Genomic DNA, 25,387 nt, shown 5'->3' with positions numbered 1-25,387 from the left:
CACTAGTCTCATATGCCTCTTATGGCATGAGCTGAATAAATGTTGATAAGAAACTATGTTTCTGAAGCGGGCATTTCAGTCCAACAGTGTCAGGATAGCTTTCTCTGAACATCTCCATGAAAAAACTTTCTTATTTTCTTTACACTCAGAACAATTTTTTTAGCTTTCTTGAGTAAATATCCACTATGGATGATTTTCAAAATGGGAAAGAGATTATGATATTCAGTGTGTTCTGTTCATAGGTTACACAAATCTTAAGTGAGAGAAAAAACCTCCACTGCACAATCTGAGCACCTAACTAGCAAGGCTCGTCTTTCACATCTCTGCTTTAGATGTTGGTGACAAATGTGGAATGGGATAAAATCTCCAGAAAGTGTTGACAAAGGTATAATAACAGGCATGCTACCAAATTTACCAATCTGTTCATGCACATTCTGCAAACCAAAGAGGCAACGTGTAGCTATGTTGAAACACGTACTTCATGCTTTTTCTTGTTATCTTTACATGTAAAAAAATAAGAGTTGACAAAATCATAAACCATATCTCCTTTACTAGAACAAGGTAATTGATTACCTGATGGAGGTTCTTGGACAATCATTCCTCCAGAGAGTGTCCGGATGGGCGACAGCACTTCAGGAAGAATGGCTTGCATGAATTGAAGGCGGAAGTCATTTGGCTGGAACACGAAATCCCTCTCATGGGCAATTTCTTGGAGTTCTGCTGGGTCGGCATTTCTCGACCCAACGGCAAGGGTCACTATCCGGTTCCTTTTCATCTCTGCCACAGGTTGGTCAACGGCATCCCTGGACTTACCACCTGTGATGAGCACCAGCATGGGGAGCACCCCTTCCTCCATCCTGCACCCGGCAGCACTGGTGAAGAAGTTGTTCCTCACAAAGTCCAGTGCTGAGCCGGTGTTGAGTGCCGTGCCACCCATGAGCTTCATTTTCCTCACGTTAGCCATCACATCCTTTCTGTTCTGGTGGGTGTTAAAATAGAACTCTGGCTTCACAGTGTCTGCGTACTGCGCCACTGCAACTTGGATCAGATCGGGTCCAACCTCCAGCCTTTGGACGATTTTGGCAACAAAATCACGAATTACGTTAAAGGGGCCAGCCCCCAAAGCTGTTGAGCCATCTATCAGGAAGACTATATCCTTCTTGTTCACTTCAATAACTGCAAGTAATGATAGACACACATGAACATAATGTCAGTGAAGGCTTCCATCACCCCCTCCACATCAATTCAATGTCAACAGCCCAGCAACATTTAGGACTTCTTGCTTGTTTGAGGTATAGTTACTTTCAACATGTTTATAAGGGTCTTGATTTCAAAACAGAATTGTTTTTTAGGTTCTAGAGGAGGGCTAGTAAGAAATCTGATTAAATGCTTCCCCTTTCAAAAACACAGATGAGTTGAAGAGTTGTGAGAATTGCATTGCTTGCAAAACTTAATATTAAAATGCTTAAGCAAGCCAAAACAAAAAAGAAGGGCAAAAATTCAGGAGAAATCCTGGCACTCAGCTGCGACATGAGACAAAATAATCAGGTGGTGCTCCATGGTCTGCAGTGCAGCCATCTGAATAACGCCAGAGAGTGATTTGGTCTCAGAAGGACTCATTTTCACAAGAGCAATGACACAAGTAAAGAACAGTCTCCACTTACTGAACATACCTGGACTGTGGGTCTTCGCATCCTACATCTTATTTCTTATCTAATAAAAACAAGTTATGATTTTTCTTGGCACAGCCAGCCCAGTCATGGAAGAGCTGAGTTCTATTCTGGTTGCCATGTCTTTAGCAAAATAGGTCGCCTAGGCAGTAATCTCTGAAACTCTATATTGACGATGGCATAGGACGCAGAAAGAGCACAATTAGCTTTCCAGTTCCCTGGCTAAGTTTGAAGGAAGATAGTTAGGGGGAAAAAAAACTGTTGTGCAGCATTGAAACCAAAACACCATCATATTTAACACAGCAGATGTATATAATGCAACAGTAAATATTAACAAGACCAATGCTCATTATGACAAAAGCATTATACGTGATCACGATGGGAGGTAACCTCAACACCATCTTTCAGCCGACCCCCATTTATTCTTCGAAGCAGCGAGCCATGGCTAGTATTGTGAAGAACCCCACTCACAACATCATCCACCCAGGCTGTGTCCTTAAATCACCTGCCCACCTACGAGCTCCTAAGGTGGAGTCAACACTCAAGGGGGCAAGTCTATTGCCCCCCAGGCTCAATGCACAGCCCCAGGGAAGCTGAGACCCAGCATCACCAGGACCTCACACCACTCAGGGCAAGTAGTAGTAGCAAACACTCTCTGTCATGCCCAGATGGGAAAGGGCAGCCCCTCATCCCATCAGGGCTCCTCTGCATGGAGGCTATTTACTTTGGATTTGAAGAAAGAACAAAGCTTTGGCTGCAGTCCTCCTTGGCCCAACACCAGCTGGCCACAGAAAACAGTGCTGTTCTCCGTCAGGTTTCTCATGACGGGTAAGTGCTCTAAGATTGGGCTGCCCCAAGGAGTGATTTAGAGCTGGAGACAACTTTTGCAACTCGGCTGCCCCGGGACTGCTGAGAGACGCACCTTTGCTGGTGAGCCTTGCAATTGCCCCTCACCTGCTGGTGGCTTGGACCAACAGCGCGTTGACCACCCAGGCTGTCCAAACAGAACTACCCACACAGCTACGAGGATTTATTTAAGCTGTCCCCTTCCCAGAGCCAGGAGATATACAGTGTTCTTCTCCCCTGGTCAGGTTTTTTTGCCTCATCAATTACTGCGAGGAGAGGGCTGAATACAGGAAACTTTCCAAATGGAGAGCAACGCCTGAAATCCCTGCATTGTATCATCCAGAAAAGATGTCTGAAGTGCTTTCTTTGCTTGTCAGCAGCTAGATACCCAAAAATGGAGACCCTGGGGACTTTTGACTTTATATAGAAGTTTGTGGAAAACATCAAAGGGGCTTTGCAAAGACGAGGGAGGCCACGAAGCAATAGCTCCCTCCTCTACTAATTCCTCTTGCTTCTCTTGAATGCTGCAGTACATTTCCTTAGAGAAGAAGAATGCAAGAACTGAAACCAAAACCCACAGGAAGAAGGACCCCATGGTGCTATTTTCAATGGACAAAAAGCAAAAATATTTAGGGAAGGCTGTACACATCTCATAGGGTCTGATCCAGAGCCCAGTGAAGCCGATGGCAAGTCTCCCAGGAATTTCAAAGGGTTTAGGATCAAAGCATTATCTTTGACTGCCAAAGTCATTGCACTCCCCCAGGAATGTCAGAGGGTGTCTCCCTCAAACCTGTCCCTGCACAGTTCCCCTCTCATTGCCATCTCAGCTATCTCTGGTGAAACACCACAACTGATTTAATCACCTAGGCTTCCCCAGTCGCTAAAGGAGAGGGGAGAGAGGCAGAAAGGCACTATGAGAGCCCCTTTCATCCCTAGAGTACAGCCCAAGAGCTCAAGTGAAGCAAGATGACTCCTGTATTGGACAGGAATGCTTGGCATCTCCAAGGGTCTTTGTGTCCCATTCCAGCTGCTCTGTGTGTCCCAAACCACTGCTTTATGCCCCAGACTTCCAAGGCACTGCTGTGAATCAAGCAACCCCATCCAAATGAATTCCCAAGGACACTAGGTAAAGGAAATTCCCTAAAGCTTCTTTGCAAACACCACCTTCTCTATTTAGCAGGTCCAACTATAAGTGATTGCACGGGCTGATGCTACTGTAGTACCTTCTACAAACAAGCTGAGTGAAAATCAAAGTGCAGATGAAACCAAATGTACCAACATTTTAAATCTGGCCATTATCTGATTAAAACATTGAAAAGGAATACACTCTGATTTTAAAAGCTCAGAGCATTGGCCATACTTCTGAACTAATGATCCCTGTCCTTCTAGCCCCCTGGAAATGCCCCAGCTGCTGGGTTTAAAATTTGTGGGGCAGAAGAGGGGTTTTCCATAGGCTTGCTTGGGTCCTGGCATGCATGTTTTTAGCTAGACATGCATACTTCAGCTTATTTAGCTAAATATGGTTCTTGTGGGGTGCTGTAAGGAAAAGTTATTTGTGTTTCTTCCTGCAATAATCAAGGCAAGGTCATAAAATGATCTTTTAGGCAAATTCTTCCCTTTGATTTGAGCCATGGGACAGCAAACATGTTTAGACACAGATTAATGAAGACATCTGGGATGCAGTTTTATAAGTCAATATACATCACGAGTTGAACAGCATGTACAGAACTCCAGACTGGCACTCAGATCCCCAAAGCCTTGTTTGCATTACACATTCTGGTGATTATCTGCAGGAACTCCAGCCTGGCCCTTCCCAGGGGCCTCCAAAATGCAACGTGTTGGGTCTTTCGTAAAGCTCGCTATCAGTACATTTAACTCAGTCATAAAATCACAGGATGAGAAACTCTTAATCACCTACGTGCTCCATAAAACCAGCACACAGCACTGTGTGTTCATTATTCTACTGCACCCAAGCTAATGCTAGACCAGAAATAATGGCAATAAGGACTTAAGGTGATAAAGTGACCTCAGCGGAATATGGACACCCACGTTTTTTATTCTTTTTTTTTTTTTTTCCCATGGCCTCATGGAAAACTGCAAACTTACTTAGATTAGAGGTTGAAGGGAAACAAATTTGCAAGGTAGGGATTTTGCTTCAGAAGAACTAAGGGCTGTTTTGCTTCTAAGTTCAACAACACAAAAGCCTCTAAAGAAGCTTCAGGGTGGATTTTTACCCTTTTCCCAGTTACGGTGCACAGTTCCAATGAGGTAGGTCATTTTACTCTTTTAATAAGGTGGCAATTTCAACTGTTTGAAATAGGGATCCATTTTACATCACTATTGGCTTCCCCAGTCAAATTTCATTCTGATGCCACTTTCAACTGACATATAACGTAAGCTTACATGACATACATGTTTTCAGAGCCAAACATGCTGAATTGTTTACCTCCAGGGGTGCTTAGATACCATAGTAAGGATTATACGGGCCTTTTTATACTCTTAGATACCACAATAAGGATTAGATGAGCATTTTTATACTCTGCTTGTGTTCTTTAAAACCCCATGTCATGCAAGTTATAGACACAAAACCTTATGGTTTTCAAAAGAGAACCCACTGGGTAAATGAGTTTCTGCACATCAGTTGCACATTTTCTCCAAAATCAGACCAGAGAGATGCATTGCAAAAAAAAACACTAAAAAATAAAATTTGTTTTTAAAGCGTGCAAAATTCATCAAAATGCAACAGTCTAGAAAGGCATACATACCTTCAGTCACAATGGTTGGGGCCTCTAACAAAATGAGTCTTTGGGCCACTCCAACAATGTTGGGCAGTAATAATTCTTGAAGAGCATCAAGGTTATGGATATCCAGGGCAGTAAATGCGAAGCTTCCATCAGTAGCAATCTGCTGCAGCTCTGCACTGTCAGCATTCTGGACCCCAATGCTAAACGAAAATATACTAGCTTGCTTCACTGCTAACAAGCCCTCTCGGATATCATCACTAGACTCTCCACCACTTATCAGCACTAAAATCTGAGGCACTGCTTCCTCTATCCTGCTGCCTCCCGCCTGGGTGAAGAGGTTCTCCACCACAAACTCCAGTGCTGCACCAGTGTTAGCTTCCTCGCCACCGCGGAAACTAAGTGCCTTCACGGCATCCAGAACATCCGCTTTTGTGGAGTAGCTGTTCAAAGCGAACTCAGTTCTGGGTTCATCACTATACTGCACCACCCCAATGTGTATTTGCTGAGCTCCAACTCTGAGGCTTTCAATCAAATTTACAAGGAAATCACGTATGGCTGGAAAATTGACACTTCCGATGTTGTTTGATCCGTCAATAAGGAAAATAAGGTCAGCAGACTCTTGAGCTTTAAAAAAAGAAATGCAAAAGGTGAAAGCATTAAAATGGGTGATTACATGCAGTTGTACAGTGTTCTGACATGTTTCTTGGAAAACCAGTAAGAAACACGAAAATGAGAAAACAAAACATGTTCACTGAAGAAGCGACGTTTTTGCCTCTTAGTTCTGCATTCTGATTGAATACGAGTTTCCAGCCCTGGCATCTGCTCCCCAGGGCTGGGCACAACCTGAGCTCATGGCTGCTGTCACATGGGAGTCAGCATTTCTGAGGAGAAAACTCTGCAAAACTTAATTTTTGGAAATCTAGATCCACCCCATCACTTCCCAGTCCTGTCTAAATATTTAGATGGACAGAGCCAAAAGAAAATGATGGATTTTGGTGGCAATTCACCCTGAAGATGCTGGGTGACAACACAGTAATATTAAAAAGAGTTTTTCCTCCTTGAATTGCAGTGTCTCTCTCTCTCTCTCTTTTTTTTTTTTTTTTTTTGAGAAAAACCACTATTTACAGGGAAAGTTTCAGCCTCTCTTCTACAATTCTGTTCTTTTGCTGTTTAAAAACAGAGGCTGAATATATTGGCTTCTTCCAGCAAAAGTAAATATTATTTGAAATGCATTTGTTAGAAACAACTGAAAAGGTTTTGATTACAGTTTTTTCTCTGTAACTCTTTTACCAGCTGTCCAGCATATACACGATGATATTTATCCAGCAAGCTGACCCACACAATTGTCAACCCATGCCATGCAAGGTGGTCTTTTGTTAATTGTTTTGCACGGATGCATTGATTATCGATAGAAGAGTCTGGTCTGTATTTTTCTGGATATTTTCTGGACTCTCAATATTCAATCAAGGAATGCAGAATCAGGTTAAAACGGGGTGATGAAATCAGTCATGACACAATTATCCAACTCTATTTGTTGTGACTATATCCAGATGATCACAAGCATCTGCTGAGAATATACACACACCAAACAAAACTTTAATATGGCATTAGAGTGGTTGTTGAGGGGGAAGCATTTTTTTTCTGTGAGACTTACCGAAGCAGACCCAAAATGGCCTGGTGTCTGCTCTTCCTCCTTTAGCTCAAGTAATTTTACCATCAAGATCACCAAGAGCTTTACACATTCAACAGGCAGGGGAAGAAGACCCCAAAGCACACTCAAATGGTTCATGCTACTATTTCTCCAATCTCGTCAACAAATCGAACTTCAGACTGTTTGCAAATGACTGAAAAGTTGGGAAATCTGGAAATCTGGCTCTCAGCTTTTTGAAAGCTGAAGGTGAACCCAGTAGCAGAACTGGCATGGAGTTTAGCAAAGCCAGGAATAAACCTGCTGTCTTCGCGATTAGCATCGGCAATGATTTTTTGGCCCCTGCAGAAGTTTTCTGGTAAATGTTTCATACACCACAATGCCGCCAAGAGACTCAGATATGCAATTCCAGCGACAAAGGGTCACCAGCTCCCTGGGCCAATTTTTGATGGCCAACCTCAGCCTGGAGAACATCAATGTGATTCAGAACTGCCAAGGGCTCGGGGGCTCTTTTTCAAGACTGAGTCAAAAGCTGTGAAAGTGCTTAGGGTTGGCTTTGCTGTGCCATTTGTGGTTGAGACGTACACATTCTACTTCATAACGTAAAGGAAAAAGAAATCTCAAGGTGGTTGTACCCAGCACTGTTTCAGATACCCTGGCTGTCCTTTTGAGAAATGAGATTTCAGACACCGATGGGCGCCATCGCGGGTCACTCCCGCAGAAAAGAAAACAGATACGAAATGGATGTGTTGGATAATTTGTCATCACTGTAAAAACCTTTGTACTTCAGTGCACATTTATGGAACAAGCTGGTGCTGGAGGACAAATAAAAGCATGCTTGTTACACAACTAAGCAAGGAGGGTCAGATGAGACAGACAGCTGAGATTTAACAAATATATCAGGGCAAACTCGGGGCTGACTTCCATACTTATGCTAGTCAGCTCTGGGGACTGCCACAGACCAACAGCTTTGGTACTCTATACTGGAAATACTACATGACTGTATTTTTTTTTTTTTCATTTCTGCTTCACATTCAGGTTCATTTCTAGTGAAACATCCATGACATTTTTACATATGTTAATGCTACATGGAGTTATCAGCTGAATAAATGACTTCCTAAACTCTTAATCAAACTTATTTGTACTATGCTTTGCACACCACATATTCTCATGCAAGGTTTAGGATCTGTAACGTCTTTTTTCCATTTTTAATGGTACTCCACAGATTGCCCGTGCAAAGTGCACAGAGACAAAACTGCGATAGAAGGATTAGCTTAAATTTTGTGTTACAGCAGGGGAAGGAAATGCTTGCAAATGCTACCTCTGAGAAGAAATGAACTCAGAAACACTCCCTGATGTACATGAGGTAGAAATTTGCTGTTAAAGGTTTTGAAGGAAAGTCTGAGACTTGGGCTTTTTGTAGTCTAAAGGGCTACCAAAGACAAATTCCCCCATTGGTTTCAACATTGCGGCCCTTCATGGTGGAGATGCTCAACAACCTCTGCAGGGCTGTCAGCGTGTCATATATGAGCATTCATATATGTGTCATATATAGCATTCATTTTACGCATGAATTGACATGTTTTTTCTTAGAAATGGCAAATTTTATCTCTTCCTTCTGCGGCAGCTGATTTCCTTCCCTGTGGCTTTCATGTGACTTGGATATTTGCCCTGTCAAGCACTTTGCACAAAAAAAACACATGTGAGCACAGCCTGTTGGTGATGCTCGGTGTCATGCAGTGATGGAGAGCACCCAGTGGGGCTGACGTGAGGGTTAATCAGACAAGACAAAACAGGGGATTAATGTTACACCTCATTACACTGCCATTGCCTTACGTTACCCCACAAGCTATTGACCTTCAGATGGAGTCTCAGGAATAAAAAGAAAGGTTTGATCTCTCATACTTCTGTTTTGAAACACAACAAAGCTGCTCAGAAGGCCCTTTCCACATTGTAATTTCATAAACAGAGAAGGGACGGAGGAAGGCTCTCATTTTTTCCAGGCAAATTCAGACCCCAGCTTGCGGCCAGTGCAGATCCATTGAAGCCGACGCGTTTTGCGGAGATGTTTCGGTTACGAGAAGGGCCCAGAGCCCCATCAGGTGGAAGTCATCAGCTTGTAGAGAAGAAATCTGAGTAGCATCTCAAAAGGGATTGCCAAACCACATGCCTTCTCCAAGCAGATGAGGAGAGAGGTCTGGGGGCCGGCTCGGAAATGGGGTTTTGGGGGAGCAGTTCTCTAATCAGGTGCTACTTTTTCTGTCTTCAGCAGAGAACAGGAAAAATAGTGAGGCTTTCCAGAGCTACCGTGCACTGGAATACGGATTCCCAGGACCCTTCTGGAACTGCAGGGCTTCGTGGGAGCTACGTTCCCAAAACCTGAAGGGGCTGCGGGGTCCTGGGGAGAGGGACAGATCCCCTGGCAGGGCAGCACAGCGCTGCTCCTGGCCATGGCGACATCCCAAAGCTGCACTGAGCTGGGATGTTCTCATCCCACCGTGCCCTCGGGGTCCCTTGCACAGACCACATTTCCCACTGCCCCCACCAGGACTTCCCCGCTAGTGTCCCTGCAGCCAGCAGAGACCTGTGCAGTCTCCAGAGGGTTTAGGGTCAGGACCAACGTGGCTGATGTGGTTATCTCCTATTTCCCTACCTTGGGAGTGGATAGGATGGGGCAATTTAATACATCTCCCATAAGAGCTCCCTACGCCTGCCTTTCCATGCCATGGGTGCAGAAGGATGTCCCCAGGGGGCTGCTGCTCCTGCCAGAGTCCTGGAGCACTACCTCCTGCAACCCATAGCATGGGGGCTCAATTTTCAAACCATGGCATGCCCAATGGGCACAAGCACGGAGCCGTACGCTTCAAACCTTTGTTTTTAGACCTCTTAACGTCCATCTCAGTCTGCCCCTACAAAGACTTCAAAGAGTGCAGCACCAGCAGTCACCATGCTGATGGGAGTTATCAGCATGGCCAGGACAGAGCGCAGCAGTTGGCCATTACCTGTGATGTCTTTAACCAGTCCTTTGGCCCCAGCCTTTTCTGGAGTCATGGATGTACGGACACTTGCCACTAAGTCTCCAACTATGCCATGGAGAGCGGTAAAATTCTCTAGGTTGAAAAGGTGCGTATCGAAGGGCTCACTCGCTATTTCCTTTAACTCCCCTTCCACCGCATCCTGCACGCCGACCGCAAACATGTTTACATGGGCCGATTTAAGGACAGATGATGGCAGAGCCACATCATCCTGGGATCGTCCGTCCGTTAACACTATAATAACCTGGGGAATGCCTTCACTTGCTCTGCTTCCAGCAGCTTTAGTGAGATGGTTCTCGATTAGGTACTCTAATCCTTTTCCAGTCTTGGTGCCTCCCCCCATGTAAGGCATATTCGCAATATGGGACAGCACATCTTGGTTAGAGGGGTACGTGTTTAACTGGAACTCTGTGTGGGGGTTTCCGCTGAACTGGACCAGTGCAAAACGAAAATCATTTCCTCCCACATCTAAAGCCTTTACAACATCATACAGAAACTCTCGAACGAGTTGGAAATGCTCCTTCCCAATGCTCCAAGAGGAATCCACTAGAAATATTATATCAGCCACAGCAACGGTTCTGACAGCTTTAAAAAAACAGATGGGGTTTAGGGTTTTCTACTGGTCAGCGCAAGCATTCATCCTCGCACAAACGACCGACGGCCTCTTTTGCACGGGGGCACCGAAGCCTGGCTTCCCCTTGTCGCCCCGAGCAAAACGAGAAGCACTGGGGACTCCAGGCAGAGATAGGAGGGGACAGCATGCGACCTACCCTTCCCAGGGAGGGAGGCAAGAAGATTCTCCCCTCCTGGGCCCTGCCTGCACGTGAATTTGGATGCCAGTCCCGGGCCAAAGCACGAGGTGCAAATTTGAGCTTGCTCAAACGTAGCCTTCGCGCGTTTGCTGGCTGCCTGGTGGTACGAAGAAGCAAGGACTGCTCGTGGAAGCAGCCTGGGTGCTGGCCTTGGGTTTTCCATGTTTTTTTCCTTCCTCTAACCCCCTGGTGACACCAGCTCTGCTCCAAAAGATGCCAGTGCCATAAAAACCTAACAGCCTCCCTGTTGGGTTGGCGGCAGCGCTCTTCTCGCTTCTCCCGTTTGCTCATACACATGCAAGGAAATCAAAACAGCTCTGCCCAAGAGGAAACGCAGTCAGGGCCTCCCCAGGAACCAAAAACTCCACATCCAGCACCCTGGCCACGCAGAGCATCCTCCAACGCCGGCCACAGGCTAGCGACATGCTTGGGAGGGCCTAGGCCTGGGTCGGCCCAGCGGGGGCGGAGGAGCAGGAGGCGAACTACAATGTACCATGGACATGCACATTAAAACCCAAAGGGTGCGAACATCTTGGTGTGAGCGAGCAGCGTGTTGGTAGAGGGGTTCTGTTGGGGTTGGTGGTCCTATCTTACCTGCTTGCTGCTGGGCGCCAACCGAGCAAAGGCCCGAGAGCAGGAGGCCAAGTATTGCCACGAAGGGCAAATGTCGGTGTTTCCTCATTTTGGTCTATTATTTCCCGTTTTCCTTTTATTCTCTTTGTTTCAAAGCACCCGATGTGAGACCTAAAGGAGAGAGAGGGGGAGGTAGGTTAATGGCCTGGTTGCTATTAAATACCTAAGTGTTAAGGGCTACTGGCTACTATCACACCTCCTACAAGAAGAGGTCAACGCAAAATTGTACGACTGTCATCATATCCATTCCCGTGCTTAAACTGATGAAACACAAGACAGAAAAGCCCAGCCATGTGCGTTTTTTTTGACACTTTCATGTTGCGTTGGTGGGGAGAAATTATTTTAGTGCTGGTCAGGTCCCGCTTTGTAGAGGAGCCATCATTCCCATCACGATGGCATTTAATCACTACAGTAAGCTTAGACGGCTTTCTTCTTGCCTATTCTGCCACAGGTAATACTGAATATAAAGCCTAGGTTTCTACCGTCAATAAACAGCCCTCAAACCCCCAGAATGCCTGACTGCCCTCTGCTCTGTCCTCCTTGCCCACAGGGGACCAGCCAAAACATCCAGGCAAAGCATTCTCTCTTGCTGCTGCCTTTCCTTATTTGAGTTTTGCAGAAGCCAGAATGATAATCCTGCTAGACTTTCCCCTTTGCCTCAGCTCACCTTTTCAGCTGTCCCAAGGATACAAATGGAAATTTAATTATTCCAGGCCCAAGCGATCTGCGTGTTCTGGCTATGTGGCAGAAAGCCCTTGGACTCCCTCAAGCTCGCGTCCCTGGTGGTGGAATAGCCTGCGCCGGCTGATCGCGTTTTGGAAAGGCACCAAGGATAATATGTTATATGTCGTAGCCAAAATAGAATTTATGGAAGTTTGTTATCTATGATCCACCTGGCAAACCTTCTGAAACCATGTCTCCTTCAGGAAAGCTGTATATGTGTTGTCATGGAGATGGCCAATTTATTATTTAATCCTTATTTCCAAGCCTGCAGCGCAGAAACCAGCAATCCTTGCTTCACTGAGAAAATATCCTCCCAAAAGGGAACGCAGTATTTAATGCTTCTTGTTCCCTAAATGGAGCTCAATTACTCAGACGGGCCAAAAGTGATTCAAATACATCAAGCTGTTAACCGGGTCATCATTTAAAAGAAAAAAAAAAATCAGTTTTCTCATTGTTGCCATCTCCATCGGTCTACAGAATCCTAAGAGGGTTAAGTGGGAAGAACAATTCATCCTTTCCTCCGAACCTTGCAAGTTGCAGAGATGGCAATATCTGGCATAACCAGGGGGAGAAAAGGATGCCTTGACTTGGAGAAAGTTCAACATCTAAGTGGTCAATCCTTGTTCCACCAAAGAGACATTTCTCAGGGCTATCAGAGTGGGATTCAATGGAAAGGAAGGGATGATATACATGGCCTTTCCCAAAACCTGGTGCAACTTTGACCCTTCCACTTGTTCCCTGAACATCAAAGCCCCGTGGCTCCCTCTCCTCCAATATTTGCACTTCCAGATGCTCCACGTGGCTGTGGGGCTTTGCCTTTTCTCGTAGCTTTTATGAAAGCCATATAGTGCCAATCAGGCCCTGCTTTTCCACCCATTTTTTTCTGTATAATAATAGTAGTGATGGACAGAGAGGCACCAAGAGCCAACAGCTAGCATGCAGGATGGAATGGGAATGGGAACGCAGGATGGATGGGGTGGGAATGTCTGCAGAGAATGCCTAAACAGAGCCCACTGTGAAAGTGCTAATATTTCTTTCCCAAAAGGCAGAAAGTTATGCTGTTGTCCCCAATATTGGCTGCTGGCACTCAATTCCTCCAGCAGACCTTGCAGCTGGGAGAGAGCAGTCGAGATAAACGGCTGAAAATTCACGTCCTGCCAGCTGCAAAACGACAGGGCTGACGCAAACATTTGGGGGGATTTTGGCTTATGACATTGAGCAGCTGTGGAGAGTCCTGTGGGGCCCTTTATGGGCCAGGAAGGCAGCAGAAGGGGAAAGCCAACCTGCTGAAATGGGGCAGCTTCTCCTCCCACCAGCGCAGTGGGACAACATCCAGCCTTGGGTTTCTTTCATTTGCCCCAGACAGCTTAGAAATACGATGCTTTTTTTTTTTAATCTATCTATTTATTTATTTATTTATTCAAACAATAATAAGCTGGCTGCTCTTTTTAATCGCCTTCTATCCCATTTTAGCCTTTAGGAGGCTCCAGATCTATTTCCAGCTTCTCCTGGGACTGTATTTTTGGTTACATGTAAGTGGAGAGCTGTGCTGATTAATGGAGCTCCCAGGGGAGGCGTTTTAGCTTCGAACTTCCCCAAATCCACCCTAAAATCATACTGGCTGTGAACACACCAGGCTGATTATTAGGAAAGAGAGGCGGAGAAGTGGCTCGGAGGAGGTAACTAATGTCTCTTGGGGACTGGATGATAAAACAGGGAAGAAAAAGAGCCTTTAAGCACAGATGCTCCCTATCAGGGTTCCTCACTTATCCCCCTATGTAGAAGAGGTGCTGGGTGAGGAGATGATCCTCTCATAGGAGGTGGAAGAGAAGCAGAGATAATGTATTTTTTCTGGCCACAGAAGCTGGAGGGCAAAAAAGAGGGATGTGAATTTATGGTAATTCACCTTAATTTGTGACCCCTGTCAGGTGTTTGTTCTGCAAGCTTATTCTTCTGCTCTATTGTCTGAGTGGATTATTTTCATCCTGAATTTATCATTATTATTTCTAAAGGAGAGTTTCTTACAGTCCTGGGGGAGGAATCTCTGGTAGAGCTTTCAGTATAACCACTGTAAACTTGGCAAAAAGGCTGAAAAAGCTAACTACAGAGTGCTTTTAGCAAAGCAGTTTTCCCTGCTTGTTAAGAATTAGCACTGAAATCTGGAGAAACAAGTCTGTTAATAATCCATGTGTGAAAGGACGTTGTGTAGCATTCAGTAATCTGAAGTTTTTATGTCTGTCTTGAGTTTATATAGTGTGTGGTGACCTCTTAATGTAACAGTATGTCCTCCATTTCATCCAGAGCTATACATCTGTTATTAATAATGCCTTCAAAAAGCAATCATTTCTACTACTAACACCATGAAGTGATTTCCTTAGATATTTTCCCCAGCAGCTATTTTCTGCTTCATGCATAAAGAAGTATGCAACAAGTCTGACATTTTACATAATCGTACATTTGACTGGGTGTTTCAAATTTACTTTCTAAAAATCGCTCATGTGATTTTTTTTTTTTCACTAGAGCGTAATTAAAATCTGAAAAAAGTCCAAAGCAGATGAGAAGGCTTAAAAAAAGCAAAACATAAAAGGCGGGGGGAAAAAAACTTTGCTCCAGCTGTTGTGTATCGTTTTGATTCATTACATATGCCTCTCAGCTGGGCTTTGGGTGGGAGGCAGCTATGCCTTCAGTTTATATAGAAATGTGATGTATGTCAAATGTAGGCAGATAGGAATGGGTGCAGGCACGGCCCTGGGGATGCCTCACTGCCCCAGACCAAGGTACGTGTGGTCCTGTTCGCCTGTCCAGACCCATGGTGTTCCCCCAGAATACCTTAAATAAAAGCCTGCTGGGTCCCAGCAGCTTTTCCATGAGGGATCAGGCAGGATGAAAGGGATGCCCTCATCATCCCATGGACAGGGCGGATGGGATGCTGCAAACATCATCCTGCCCCCCCTAAAAATTTGCTCTGTGGGGATGTCCAGAAGGCAGTAGTGGAGTCACAAGGCTGCAGCAAGCTTTCCTTGAGTGAGGATACTAGCCAACCAAAAAAGTCACTTGTGGCCACAGCACAGGGGAGAGGTGGCCCTAAAATCCCAGCACAGAGCCATCGCGGCTCAGGTTGCCCTCTGGAGGTGGCCGCCTGCTCCTCTCCCTGTTGGACGTGCTCCCCTTGGATCTCTGTGCCCTGACAGAGCTCTGAGCTGGGGAGGACATCGTCACAAGCTGCTCCCAGCAGTGGTTTGGGTACGGCAGAGGCTAGATGCTGTAGCTTTTCCCTGTGAAATGGCTTGGTCACCCCCAAAACGTGCCCTGAGCCCAGGTGGCACCCAGCCATCTCTTCACCATCCAGCACCAGCCCTAAACCAGGATGTTTCTACGGGCTCAGGACGAGCTCTGTGTGATGGATCCCAAATTTATTTCCCTCAGCTCAGCAGAGCTGTTCCTATTTGCAACAGCCCTTTTGGAAGGGTTTCCCTCCATGCTGCTGGCATTGGCGGCATGGGGAATGTGAGCACTGTTTCTGGGAATATTTCCTCCTATAAACACAGACCTGAGCATTACAAGCTGCCCAGCCCAAAAGGGTGGAAAATCCTCCTGATGTGCAAGCCACTTTAATTTGAAAAACAGCATTCAGCACAGCTATAAGGATGCATTGCCTTTATCCCAACCAGCGGGTCCCCTGCATACTAGCATCTAGTATAAATCACATTCATTTCTGTTCTTATAAGCACACTGTTGGCTTAAAATCTGCTTGTTTTCCCTGACTGAGACTTAAATAGAGTAGTTAATAAGAGGAAAGGGAGTATTTGCTGGAAAAAAAAAAAAAAAGAAAGAAAAAAAAAAAGGAACTCCCTCAAAGATCAATGACTCTTTATGCATAGTACCCTAAGCCTCACGGCGCCTCTCCACCCAAACAAACCCCCTCCTTAATGTGACACGCAGGTCACTTAAAAGGGTGGAAAAAGTGATGGGCATGTGGAGCTGTGGTAGTGCGTTATGCCAGCCTGAGCCCAGCCCTGTGCAGGTTCAGGTTCATCCCTGTAACGTGAGGCTGGGAGAAAGCAACCCCAGGCTGCCAGAGCTCACAGTGATGCAAGGAATAAGATGTTCCCTCCGCTCCCAGACAGGCACGTCTCAGAAATCACAGCAGTAACAGTGGTTTTCCTCTGCAAATGCGTTTCAAAACCCAAAAAGGGTTTGCCAAAAAGTGGAAGGGCACTGAATGAATGAATGAATAACCGACGCAGGGCGTGCTGCCCCCCACTCCGGAAACGGCATCCCACCCCTGGCTGCAGTTAATTTCTCTGCAAAGAGGGAATATTTGCTTGAATCTGTGCATGATGGGGAATAGAAAGCCCCAGGCTCTGGGTCTGGTCCCAGTGGGTCGAGGGGTGGTGCAGAGCCACGTCCCTGCCCCACCACCACATCCTCAGGGAGCCCCCCGGTTGCCTCTGGCTCAAGACCAGGGATGCTCTGACCTCCACACAGTTCCTAAACCAGGCACTTCTACCCCAAGAATCAGTTATTTAAGCACCCAACCATCAATACTGAAGTATAACTTTTTTTTTCTTAAACCAGTCAGTAATAGGGTAAAGCCAGAAGTTTGAAGAAAGCAGCGTTCCTCCCCCCGAGAGCTCACATGAATCATCGCAGCCACCAGGAAGGAGCCGAGAGGTCCCCGCTGCGCCCTCTGGAAGGAAAATGGCTTTGGCCACCTCCTCTCCAGCTGATTTTGTCCCCTGTGCCCACTCAGGAAACTGACTTGGCCACAATCACCCTCACCTCAGGCTCCATTTGGGAAGGAAAGGCTCTGCCGAGGAGGGATGTGGTGGGGTGTCCCCACCATCGGTCACAGCCACCCCCTTGGAGGGGCTCACCCACCTCCCTGTGCCCAAGCAGCCCCAGAGACCAAGCATCCCAGAACCAGGTTCCCCAGCAAATCCCTTTTTCTTTTGGGGGGGGGGGGTGGCAGGCACTGGCTCCATGGGGCACCCCTCCTGGGAGATATGCTTCCATCCCATGACGGGGATTTCAAGGCATGGAAGGCAAGCACCGTCCCATGGACATGGAATAAAACCCTGCTGGGTTCTTTAAAATGAATTTAATTCAATTCCTTGTGGCCAGGAGCATCCCCGTGCACCTGCGGTGCCTCGGCTCGGGGAGGAGGCTTTTGGGGTGCCCCGATGTGAGCAAACCCGCTGCAGCGCTCCGCTTATCCACACCCGCTGAAAAGCCAAAGGGTGGCTTCCCTCTAGGGACATTGCTCTGGGTTTTGCCTAAAACACCTTAAAACCCCCCAAAATCGACAGCTCGGTGAGGAGGGGAACCACGAAGAGAAGCGAGCGCAGGCAAAGAGCTCCCACGCGGACAGCGCCACTTACCCCTGAGCGAACCCCCGGAAAATAAAAAAGTTGCTTATTCCGGGATTTTTGGTTTTTGTTGTTTGGTTGGTTGTTTTTTTCCTCTCCGAAGCGTTGCTCAGCCCCGCTGCATGGTGTGCCGCACAGCTCTGCCCAGCCTGCCTGCCTCCTCGTCACCGTCACCTTCCTCGGAGGGACGAGGACGCCACGGGCGCGCTGGTCCCCGGCGGGTGGCTGCCACGGGTCTGAGCGGGGCTGGGAGAGGCGGCTGGCGCGGGACGGCCGGGGGCCGGGCGCTGCAAATGGGATCCAGATGCTTCGTGCTGACGGCAGGGCTGAGGTCAGAGCTGCTCATCACACGCGGTCCTTCCCCCCCACACACACTGCCCTCCCCTCCCCAGAGCTCCCCTGGGGACGCCTCCGCGCTCGGCGGCTTCCCCTTCCCAAATGTTTTTCCCTGTTATCTGTCTACGGAGGAGAAAAAAAAAAAAAAAAAACAACGAGAGAGAGAGAGAGAAATAAGAGAGAGAAAAAAAAAAAAAAGAGAGAGAAAATTAAAAAAAAAAAAAAGAGAGAAAAAGAAGAGAGAGAAAAAAATCCAGGTGGCAGGAGGTTATTCCAATAGCACGCCTTTTACTCGGGAGGTAAGGGCTGGGCTTGGATGCTTGCAGCATCCAGGACGTGCCAAGGACCATAGCAAGCTACGCAGGGCTCCCTCGAAGCCCTTCGGGTTGCTCGAGGCTGCAAAAAGCCCAGCCAAGCCCTCCCTGCAGCTACGAGAGGGTCTGTTAACTCGGTTTCCTATCAGATGCAACAGGAGAAGCAGTGGTGGGTTATGCCCTCCACTCCCCGTGCCCCTCAGGGAATTAAAGTCAGACCCTTAACATAAACACTTTAAAACACACAGAGCCTAGAGAAAAATTCCTAGTGAAAGCCTGAAAGGTGCCGGAGCAAGTCAGGCGCTGACAATGAGCGAGTGCCCAATCAGTGATTCATTTTTCACCTTCATCCAGTGCAAAAATACCTTGCACCCTTCCTTTAGCAGAGCAAACCAGGCAAGTCTGGGGTTTATTTTTTTAGCCCTCTGCTTCTGCAGTGACAGAAGGGCACTGGCCAAAATTAAACACTTCAGTCTGGACTGGGTTGCTTTTTGCAAGAATTTATGGTAAGGAAACCAGTTCTTTTCTCTTGCCCTTGCTTGGGTCCATATAAGGCTGGAGCTGCGGTTGCGTCCTGGGCATCAAACAGTCAAGTTCCCTTCAGTTGCTCCAAATGGGGATTTATGATGTTTGCTCTAGATTTTGTGCAGTTTGAAAGGCTCGCCGCATTAAAATAAAATAGCTGGAATGCTTCGGGAAGGCGCTGAACTCTCCAGCTGATGCAATAGCTCGCGTTAGAAATGGTGCAAGGACCGGAGGAACCTTGCGGGGGGGCCAAGGCAAACACCCCTGGCCATGTGCCCTAAAGGAAGAGGGTCCCCTCCCCAAATTTTGAATGGTAGTTCTTGGTTGTTCCCTGAGGGAAAAGAGAGGCAGCGCCCCAATAAATGTGCCTGGAAAAAAGGGAGCCATGGGGAAGGCAGTGATGGACAAGTGGCACTGGGCGTGGTGGGTGGAGGACCAAGGGCATCCAATGGAGGGGCAATTTGTCCAAACCAAAGCATTTTCTTCAAAAATTTGGTTGCCTCTTGCAATGGCAGAGAGGGATCTGGGGAGCCGGCTGAAGGGATGATGCTGGTGCAAAACAACAAAATAAAATTCAGAGGGGATTTAATACATTTAAAATTTGAGGTTTGAAATTGCAAACCCCAAACGCTTGCTCCTAGCTCACCCACACATCTCGGCCGCACTCCACTCGTGCAATGCAGCCAGAGAAAATAGCATCCAGTGGCTCCAGTTTGCCGCCACCAGTCGAAACCAGTACTGCACAGCCACACAAGCACCTGGGGTTTGTATTGCCACTGCTTCAGCTGTGCCTTCAGAAAGCAGAATTTTCTTCCTGGTGATCAGGGGAGGCAAGAAAATGTTTTAAACTTTTATTTTTAAGAATAAAAGTACAAAACACAGAAAAGCTCCAGCTACCCCAGAACGGTAGTGAAAAACAGCCAAGATACAGGACTGTAGATAAATAATGTGAAAATATTGGTAAAACACATATGGATCCCATTATGGGCCTATCATGGCTCTATTGAGAACATATTTAACTTGTTAGTGTTTATTCCCTTCGTGATGCAGAATTTGTCTTAATATGGTTCTAATACTGCAGCAGCTTTTACCAAGTGCCCCAATAATTAAATGAGACTGGGAGAGGCCTTAAATTCCCACATGATTGCCTTTATGGCTCTAATAACCAAACTAAAAGCTTTTCCTTCCCCAAAAGAGGCTTCGTAGCTGGGGACCGCAGCCAGCTGGGATGCAGTGGGCATTTTGTGGTAGGGGAATTCAATTTTTTCACCCTTTTCCCAGTGGTCCCAACCGCGGTCACTGCAGCATCCTGGGAGGGGGATGTCCCCAGGGACAGGCTTCTTTCCGTCCCCGGATGGTGACCCCCTCTGGAAACTGGTAAAAGGCTGAATCACAGCGCCGTGGTAATTTCTAGAGGGCTGTGACTAAGTTTAGCAAGATTTCCTCCCTGGTATATTAATAACTGGACGTGATGAATGTGATGAGTCAAGAGGGTTTTGAGGAATTCTCTTTCCATCCACGATAATAAAATAAAAGCCCTGCATGCTCCTTCCTCACCCTAATTAAAAGGTGACCACAGTGTCTTCCCTGCAATGAGGGTCTCAGATTGGGGCCCTTAAAAAAGTCAGCTGAAGGGCAAAATTTTGCAGTTCTTTTCTGGATGAGCATGAGCTTCTGCTGAGCCTTTTCTACGTGCCATTTAAGAAATGTGCTGTGGATTTCCACGGTGGGCAGTGTTTTCTAGATCCCCTGCAACTGGGAGGATCTGTGCCATCACCTGCCACAACACCAGCCCCATAGCAAGCATCCCTCTTCACATCAGGCAGGGATCGGGGTGATCCCAAATTTACCAGCACACAGTGTGTGCTCTGGTGGTTGCAGCATCTCAGCTTGGCCCCATCCTTGAGCACCATCTGCTGGCTTCTCCTCCAGGGACTCCTTGGGCATCCTCCAGACCCGTGGCCACCTTCATCCCCTCAAATCAAACCCGTCCCTGTGAGGCAGGGCTGCTGCGTGCTGGGAAATTCAGGGGTACTCCCAAAACTCTTTCCCCATCACCAACCCGAGCATGATTTCAAAGAGCAAGCTCTTTTTTCTTGCCCTGATAAAACCACGCACTGGCATCCCGGCTGCAGCTTGCATTTTAATTTTGCTCGCAATAGATGGTTTTAATTAGCTCCAAGGCATTTGTCATTGCTTTCTTTCAAATAGTCCCCAACCACCACCCCAGTTAGGAAATGGCCCAGGAAATATTTTCTGAGGCTTTGCTTTTCTCTGCACTTTCTGTCTGTCTGTCTCCCAAGGCATTTGTACCACTTTTGATACCACTCTTGGCTGGAGCAAGAGTGGCAGGAGCATCCCTAGAGCAGGCAGAGAGGGTGGGAGAAAGCAAGCAGGGTTATTTGGAGTGGGAATTAAAGCACAAGATAGGGCACCCAGCTCTGTCATTCCCAACCAGCATCCAGGTGCAAATGGGCCTTGACTGCAATCAGGAGCACACCTCCTAATTGGCACCAGGGCTGCGGGGGTATATTAGTGCATCCCCAGGGCTGCTTTGGGTGGTGCTGGGGGAGCTGCTGTCTTTTGGAGGGGCTCTGGTGTGTGATGTTGGGTAATGTATCTGTTTTGTCTCAGCTCCTTTATCTATAAGGCAGTGGGATTTGCATCCCAAGCTTATGTGGAGGGTAAAGAGTGGTGGTGGGCATGCCTGCTGAGGAGCTGCCTTGTGGGGGCTGGAGTGTCTGGGGCTTGACTCCTGTAATTAGGAGAAGCCTTAAGGGTGAAAGCAAAAGTTTCAGATTCTTCCATATGACCAGAGGGGAAAGTCCTCCTGGAAGGAAAAATAGCGTAGGGCTGTTTGAAAGGTGATTTAGTGGCTTCTTAACCATTTTCTTATATAGTTCAAAGCCAAAGATGAAATAAAAGTTTCACCTGGCAGGAACACATGGGAGTTACTGAAATGTGCTGTTTCTTTCTTTCTCTTTCTTCCTTTTTTTTTTTTTTTTTTCTCCTTCCAAACCAGATCTCCTTAAAGCTTTTGGGTATGCTAGAAAATGTTTTGCCAGAAAATGTTTTGCCTCTGATAAGCCAGGCATTTTTAAAAGGGTGCCTGTCTTGTTGCAATGCCTCCAGCTGAGGCCAATACTGCTAACTAAGCATAGAGATGGGATAAGCACTGAAGAAGCAATAAAAGCAAGCCCATGGCAGGGCTGTGCGTGCTGTATGAATGTATACATCCTTAATCCATGTTTGCATGGACACAGGAGAGGTCGTAACTCAAGTGAAGAAACCTGGAGCCCGACAAGCTGCTGCCTGCACAGAGCCCTGCTGCTGGGAGGGCTGTGCAGTGTCTGCAATGGGAAGGAACAAACTGCTATGAAATATGTAAAAAAAACAGGAATAATTTCCCTTCTAACACAATGTGCAGCTTGTAGGTCAGTAAAATATAATGTGAACCACAGTCCTTGGCTTCTAGGAAAGAAACTAGATGAGATATTTCTCCAAGTAGAAGATGTAAGGCTGGAAATGGTTTTGTGATGTGTCTTGGCCAAAGCAGACCTTGCCAGCCATTGCAATGGCTGCTCCTGTTTTCTTACATAGATGCTTCCAGGCAGTGCCTCTTGAGATGTAAAGAGGGAGAGGAGATCACTGAAAATGTAGAGCTTTGTGTAGATACACCCGTCCTGGGGGGGTTCTTGTTGAGGTTCCCTATTGCAGGAATAATGTCTGATGAGGCATGACTTGAGAGATGCTGAGTTTTTCCCCTGCAGGTGGCTGAAGCTCCCTTGAAAGATAAAAAAAAGCCAACATTTTTTGCCTAAATACACCTCAAATTCTCACTTTTCTTTGACCAGATGCCAGTTCCCCAGCACCACCAGCTCACCTGCACAGGACCAAGTGTAAACCAGTAAGTGGGACTGGCTGTCATACCAGATAAAAATCTCACATGGGGGGAGAAAACAGGACTCTGATTTAAAAAAAAGAAAAAATGCACAAATAACCTAGATATAAGGTCCCGCTTACAATCTTGATACAGTGGGGGGTGGAAAGTGAGGGGAAGCATTTGGAAACCATTTATCTGGGGAAAAGATTGTTGTTTTGCTGAGGTTTGGCAAGTAACATTTTTGCTGAGGAAGCCAGGCTGGTTTTGCAGTGTCTTGTCATCTTGTAGCTTGGTTTTGGGGAGCAAAAGCTGGCCACAAAAGTTTGGGAGGTCAGTAAGATCCTTGCTGCATCTGGAAACGTCTCCTGGATGCTCACAATATCTGCAGTGATGCAGGTGTCCCCATCTCCAAACATGGGACTCTCTTTTGCCCTCAAAGGACAGGGGCTGGGGACATCCCTGGGTGTGAGCTCAACCTGTCCCCACGCAGGAAGAGGTGGGGACAGCTTTGCATGGTTACTGTTGCTGTTTACCACCCTCCCTAGCCTCTCATGGAAAAAAAAATTAGGAAAAAAATCCACATAAAATGTGGAGCCAGCAGCCCTGCCAGCCTGACTAATGCAACCTCTCTCAAATGTTTCATTCATTCATCCCACAGCAGGACGAGGGGAAATGGCACCGCTCACCCCCGGCAGAACAACGCCAGGTTTGTCCCCAAAAACACCCAGCAGCCGGTCACCTGCAAGCTGGGATGGGACTGGTCTCTCTGGGACCTATATGGAAGAGGCAGGGGGTGCCAGAGCAGCCTGGAGGAGTTACTTGGCTCTCAAATGACTTGGCCAGGCACCCCGTCCCCTTGCCTTGGGGACAGCGTGTTCCCTGCTTGCCGCTCCTAGGGAGGAGGCGTGTGGAGAGAGTGAGTGTGCCGCGGGTGATGCTCGGTGGCTCCCAAAAAAGCTGCCACCAAGCACGTTGTAGGCACCTCCCCTCCACCCCTTCTGGAAAATGCTGGGAGGACAGAGGCTTGCTGGGCACAAAGACATGAATTCAGAGCATTTCTGGGGGTGTGAAGGTGCAAAAAATGGATTTGAAAAGACTCCCTAGCTCTCTGGGGCTGCTGCTTTTCTGGTCAGCCATAAACAAGAGGTTTCCCGGCTGTATGGCAGGCTCTTGCTGGGGGGCTGAGAAGTGACTGCTGGTCCGCCAGAGCCCCTCAGAGGCTCAAAGAAAACCTCCCCCAGCCCAGATAACCCCTCCAGGTCTGGCACATGGGAACAAAACCCCTGCTCCAAGCTGGGGTAATGGCAGATGCAAGTCCACAGCTTGAGTATGCAGGTATTAAAAACCTGGAAAGGGCAAGTTTTTGCCCAAAGCAGCCCTGGGAAAAGGGCAGGGTTTCTGAACCCCTCAAGGAGCTGCCCTGCTGTGGGGTGGGAGGATGCTGTCCCCTCACCTGGCCTGAAACGTGGTGTTGGTGGGGTGAGAAAGCTGGGGATGAGCAGGCAGCACAGGAGCAGGTGGGGTGCAGGCATAGTTCCTAAAGTCTTTGGGATGGATCCTGAAGCTAGGATCTCTCTGCTTTATTTAGGATCTCTTTGCTTTACCCTGTGTGTCTTTTCCTGCCTTATCTAATGCTCAGGGGTCCTGTGGCTGGAGAGGAGATGGATGCCGAGAGGACAACGTGCTCCATCCACCAACACCAGCATCTGTGGGCTCTTGGCTGACGTTACGGTGAGCTTTAATTTGTTTCCTCTCCCAAATCACAGTTTGGGGGTCTCTTAGTGGCTAAAATTTTTTGGTGTAAAAAAAATTTTTTTGGTGTGAAAATACCAGCCGGACCCTCTGACTGATGAAATCAGACACTTGAAGGATGAATGAAAAATATGTCATAAGTGAAATAATCCCCTGCCGAGGCTCGTGGCCATGGGCAGCAAGTGAGGGTGCCTGCAGCGTGCAGGAGATGTTCTCCTATGGTGTGATCCCAGCATCAGCTGTGTATTTAGCTTAAGTAGTCCTTCTGTGTGTCCAAATGCTTTTAAGGGATGATGATGTTGGTTTTGTGTGTGTTGTGGGGTCCTTTTTCCCCCCACACCTAGCCTGGGGCATCACAACTAAGTCCGAGCCAGGCACACATGGACGTGGTGCTTAGGGATGGTTTGGTGGTGAACTTGGTGGCATCAGGTGAGCACGGAGTTGAGGGTCCTGAGGGTCTTTCCCAACCGAAGTGATCCTGTGATAAGGGTTGGGGGAGGTGTTATTTAAAGGAGGAGGATGCTGCAGGGGGTGTAGGTGTGCAGGGAACAACAGCCAGATCCTCTTTGCTGTCTAACGGCAGGAAATATTTTTACATTATATGACCTAAAATGCTTCGCAGAAATGCCAGTTTGGCCTGTGTTCAGCTAGGATGAACACCAAAAAGAGAGAGAAGGAGACCTGATTTTTTTTTTTTTCCCTGTAAGAGGCCAGCCCTGGCCAGGCTTCACTGCAGTCATGGGACAGCAGCTGGGATTTTCCTTCTCCACCAAGAGAAGGAACAGGGAGGAGGAAAGGAAATGGTAAGCACTCCCCGGGGGCTGGGAGAGCTTTCCAAAGGCAACAGGACAAACAAACGGGGATTCTTAGTGATGGGGCTGGCTTCTATCCACATGGTTTGGGCTTTTGCAGGGTGGGAAGGGCACCTCTCTGTCGGCGGTACCTGGCGAGAGAGCTGAGAAAAACTTGTTTACGAGAGAGAAATATGGTGTGTCCTCAGCTAAAATTCCTCCTGGGTGCTGAGACGATGCGGAGATGGCTTACAGGTACAGGTCCTGGTGGGTCTGGTGGCATCCCACCCCATCCCATCCTTAACC

The 25,387-nt window shown here is 47.4% G+C and overlaps 2 protein-coding genes across 19 annotated transcripts in view; one reads left to right on the top strand and one right to left on the bottom strand.

Annotated features, from left to right (window-relative positions):
- Positions 1–17,745, bottom strand: part of COL6A3 (collagen type VI alpha 3 chain) — a 56,313-nt gene extending 38,568 nt beyond the window's left edge. For 6 of the 12 annotated variants that reach the window (XM_080600128.1, XM_080600133.1, XM_080600134.1 and 3 more), the window contains exons 1-5: positions 17,493–17,744; positions 11,350–11,499; positions 9,911–10,528; positions 5,282–5,884; positions 574–1,176 (exon numbers count right to left, since the gene is read on the bottom strand). In XM_080600128.1, coding sequence (XP_080456254.1) covers positions 574–1,176; positions 5,282–5,884; positions 9,911–10,528; positions 11,350–11,437 — 1,912 coding nt within the window. In that variant the 5' untranslated portion in view covers positions 11,438–11,499; positions 17,493–17,744. Of the gene's footprint in view, positions 1–573; positions 1,177–5,281; positions 5,885–9,910; positions 10,529–11,349; positions 11,500–17,492 lie in introns of all 12 variants that reach the window. The other 6 variants (XM_080600132.1, XM_080600138.1, XM_080600129.1 and 3 more) reach the window with 6 other exon arrangements.
- A 3,461-nt stretch (positions 17,746–21,206) lies between these two features.
- The window catches only part of MLPH (melanophilin), a 30,432-nt gene continuing 26,251 nt past the window's right edge, over positions 21,207–25,387 (top strand). Inside the window, exons 1-6 of one of the 7 annotated variants that reach the window (XM_080600147.1) lie at positions 21,209–21,266; positions 22,510–22,562; positions 23,197–23,454; positions 24,178–24,269; positions 24,998–25,093; positions 25,203–25,336. In XM_080600147.1, the coding sequence (XP_080456273.1) occupies positions 21,260–21,266; positions 22,510–22,562; positions 23,197–23,454; positions 24,178–24,269; positions 24,998–25,093; positions 25,203–25,336 (640 nt within the window). In that variant the 5' untranslated portion in view covers positions 21,209–21,259. Of the gene's footprint in view, positions 21,267–22,509; positions 22,563–23,196; positions 23,455–24,126; positions 24,270–24,997; positions 25,094–25,202; positions 25,337–25,387 lie in introns of those variants that run through there. The other 6 variants (XM_080600144.1, XM_080600143.1, XM_080600140.1 and 3 more) reach the window with 6 other exon arrangements.

This window comes from Anser brachyrhynchus (assembly GCF_964034855.1).
Source record: "Anser brachyrhynchus genome assembly, chromosome: 7".
NCBI lineage: Eukaryota > Metazoa > Chordata > Aves > Anseriformes > Anatidae > Anser > Anser brachyrhynchus.
Note: the sequence above shows the minus strand (reverse complement) of the source record. Positions and strands in the feature narration are given on the sequence as shown.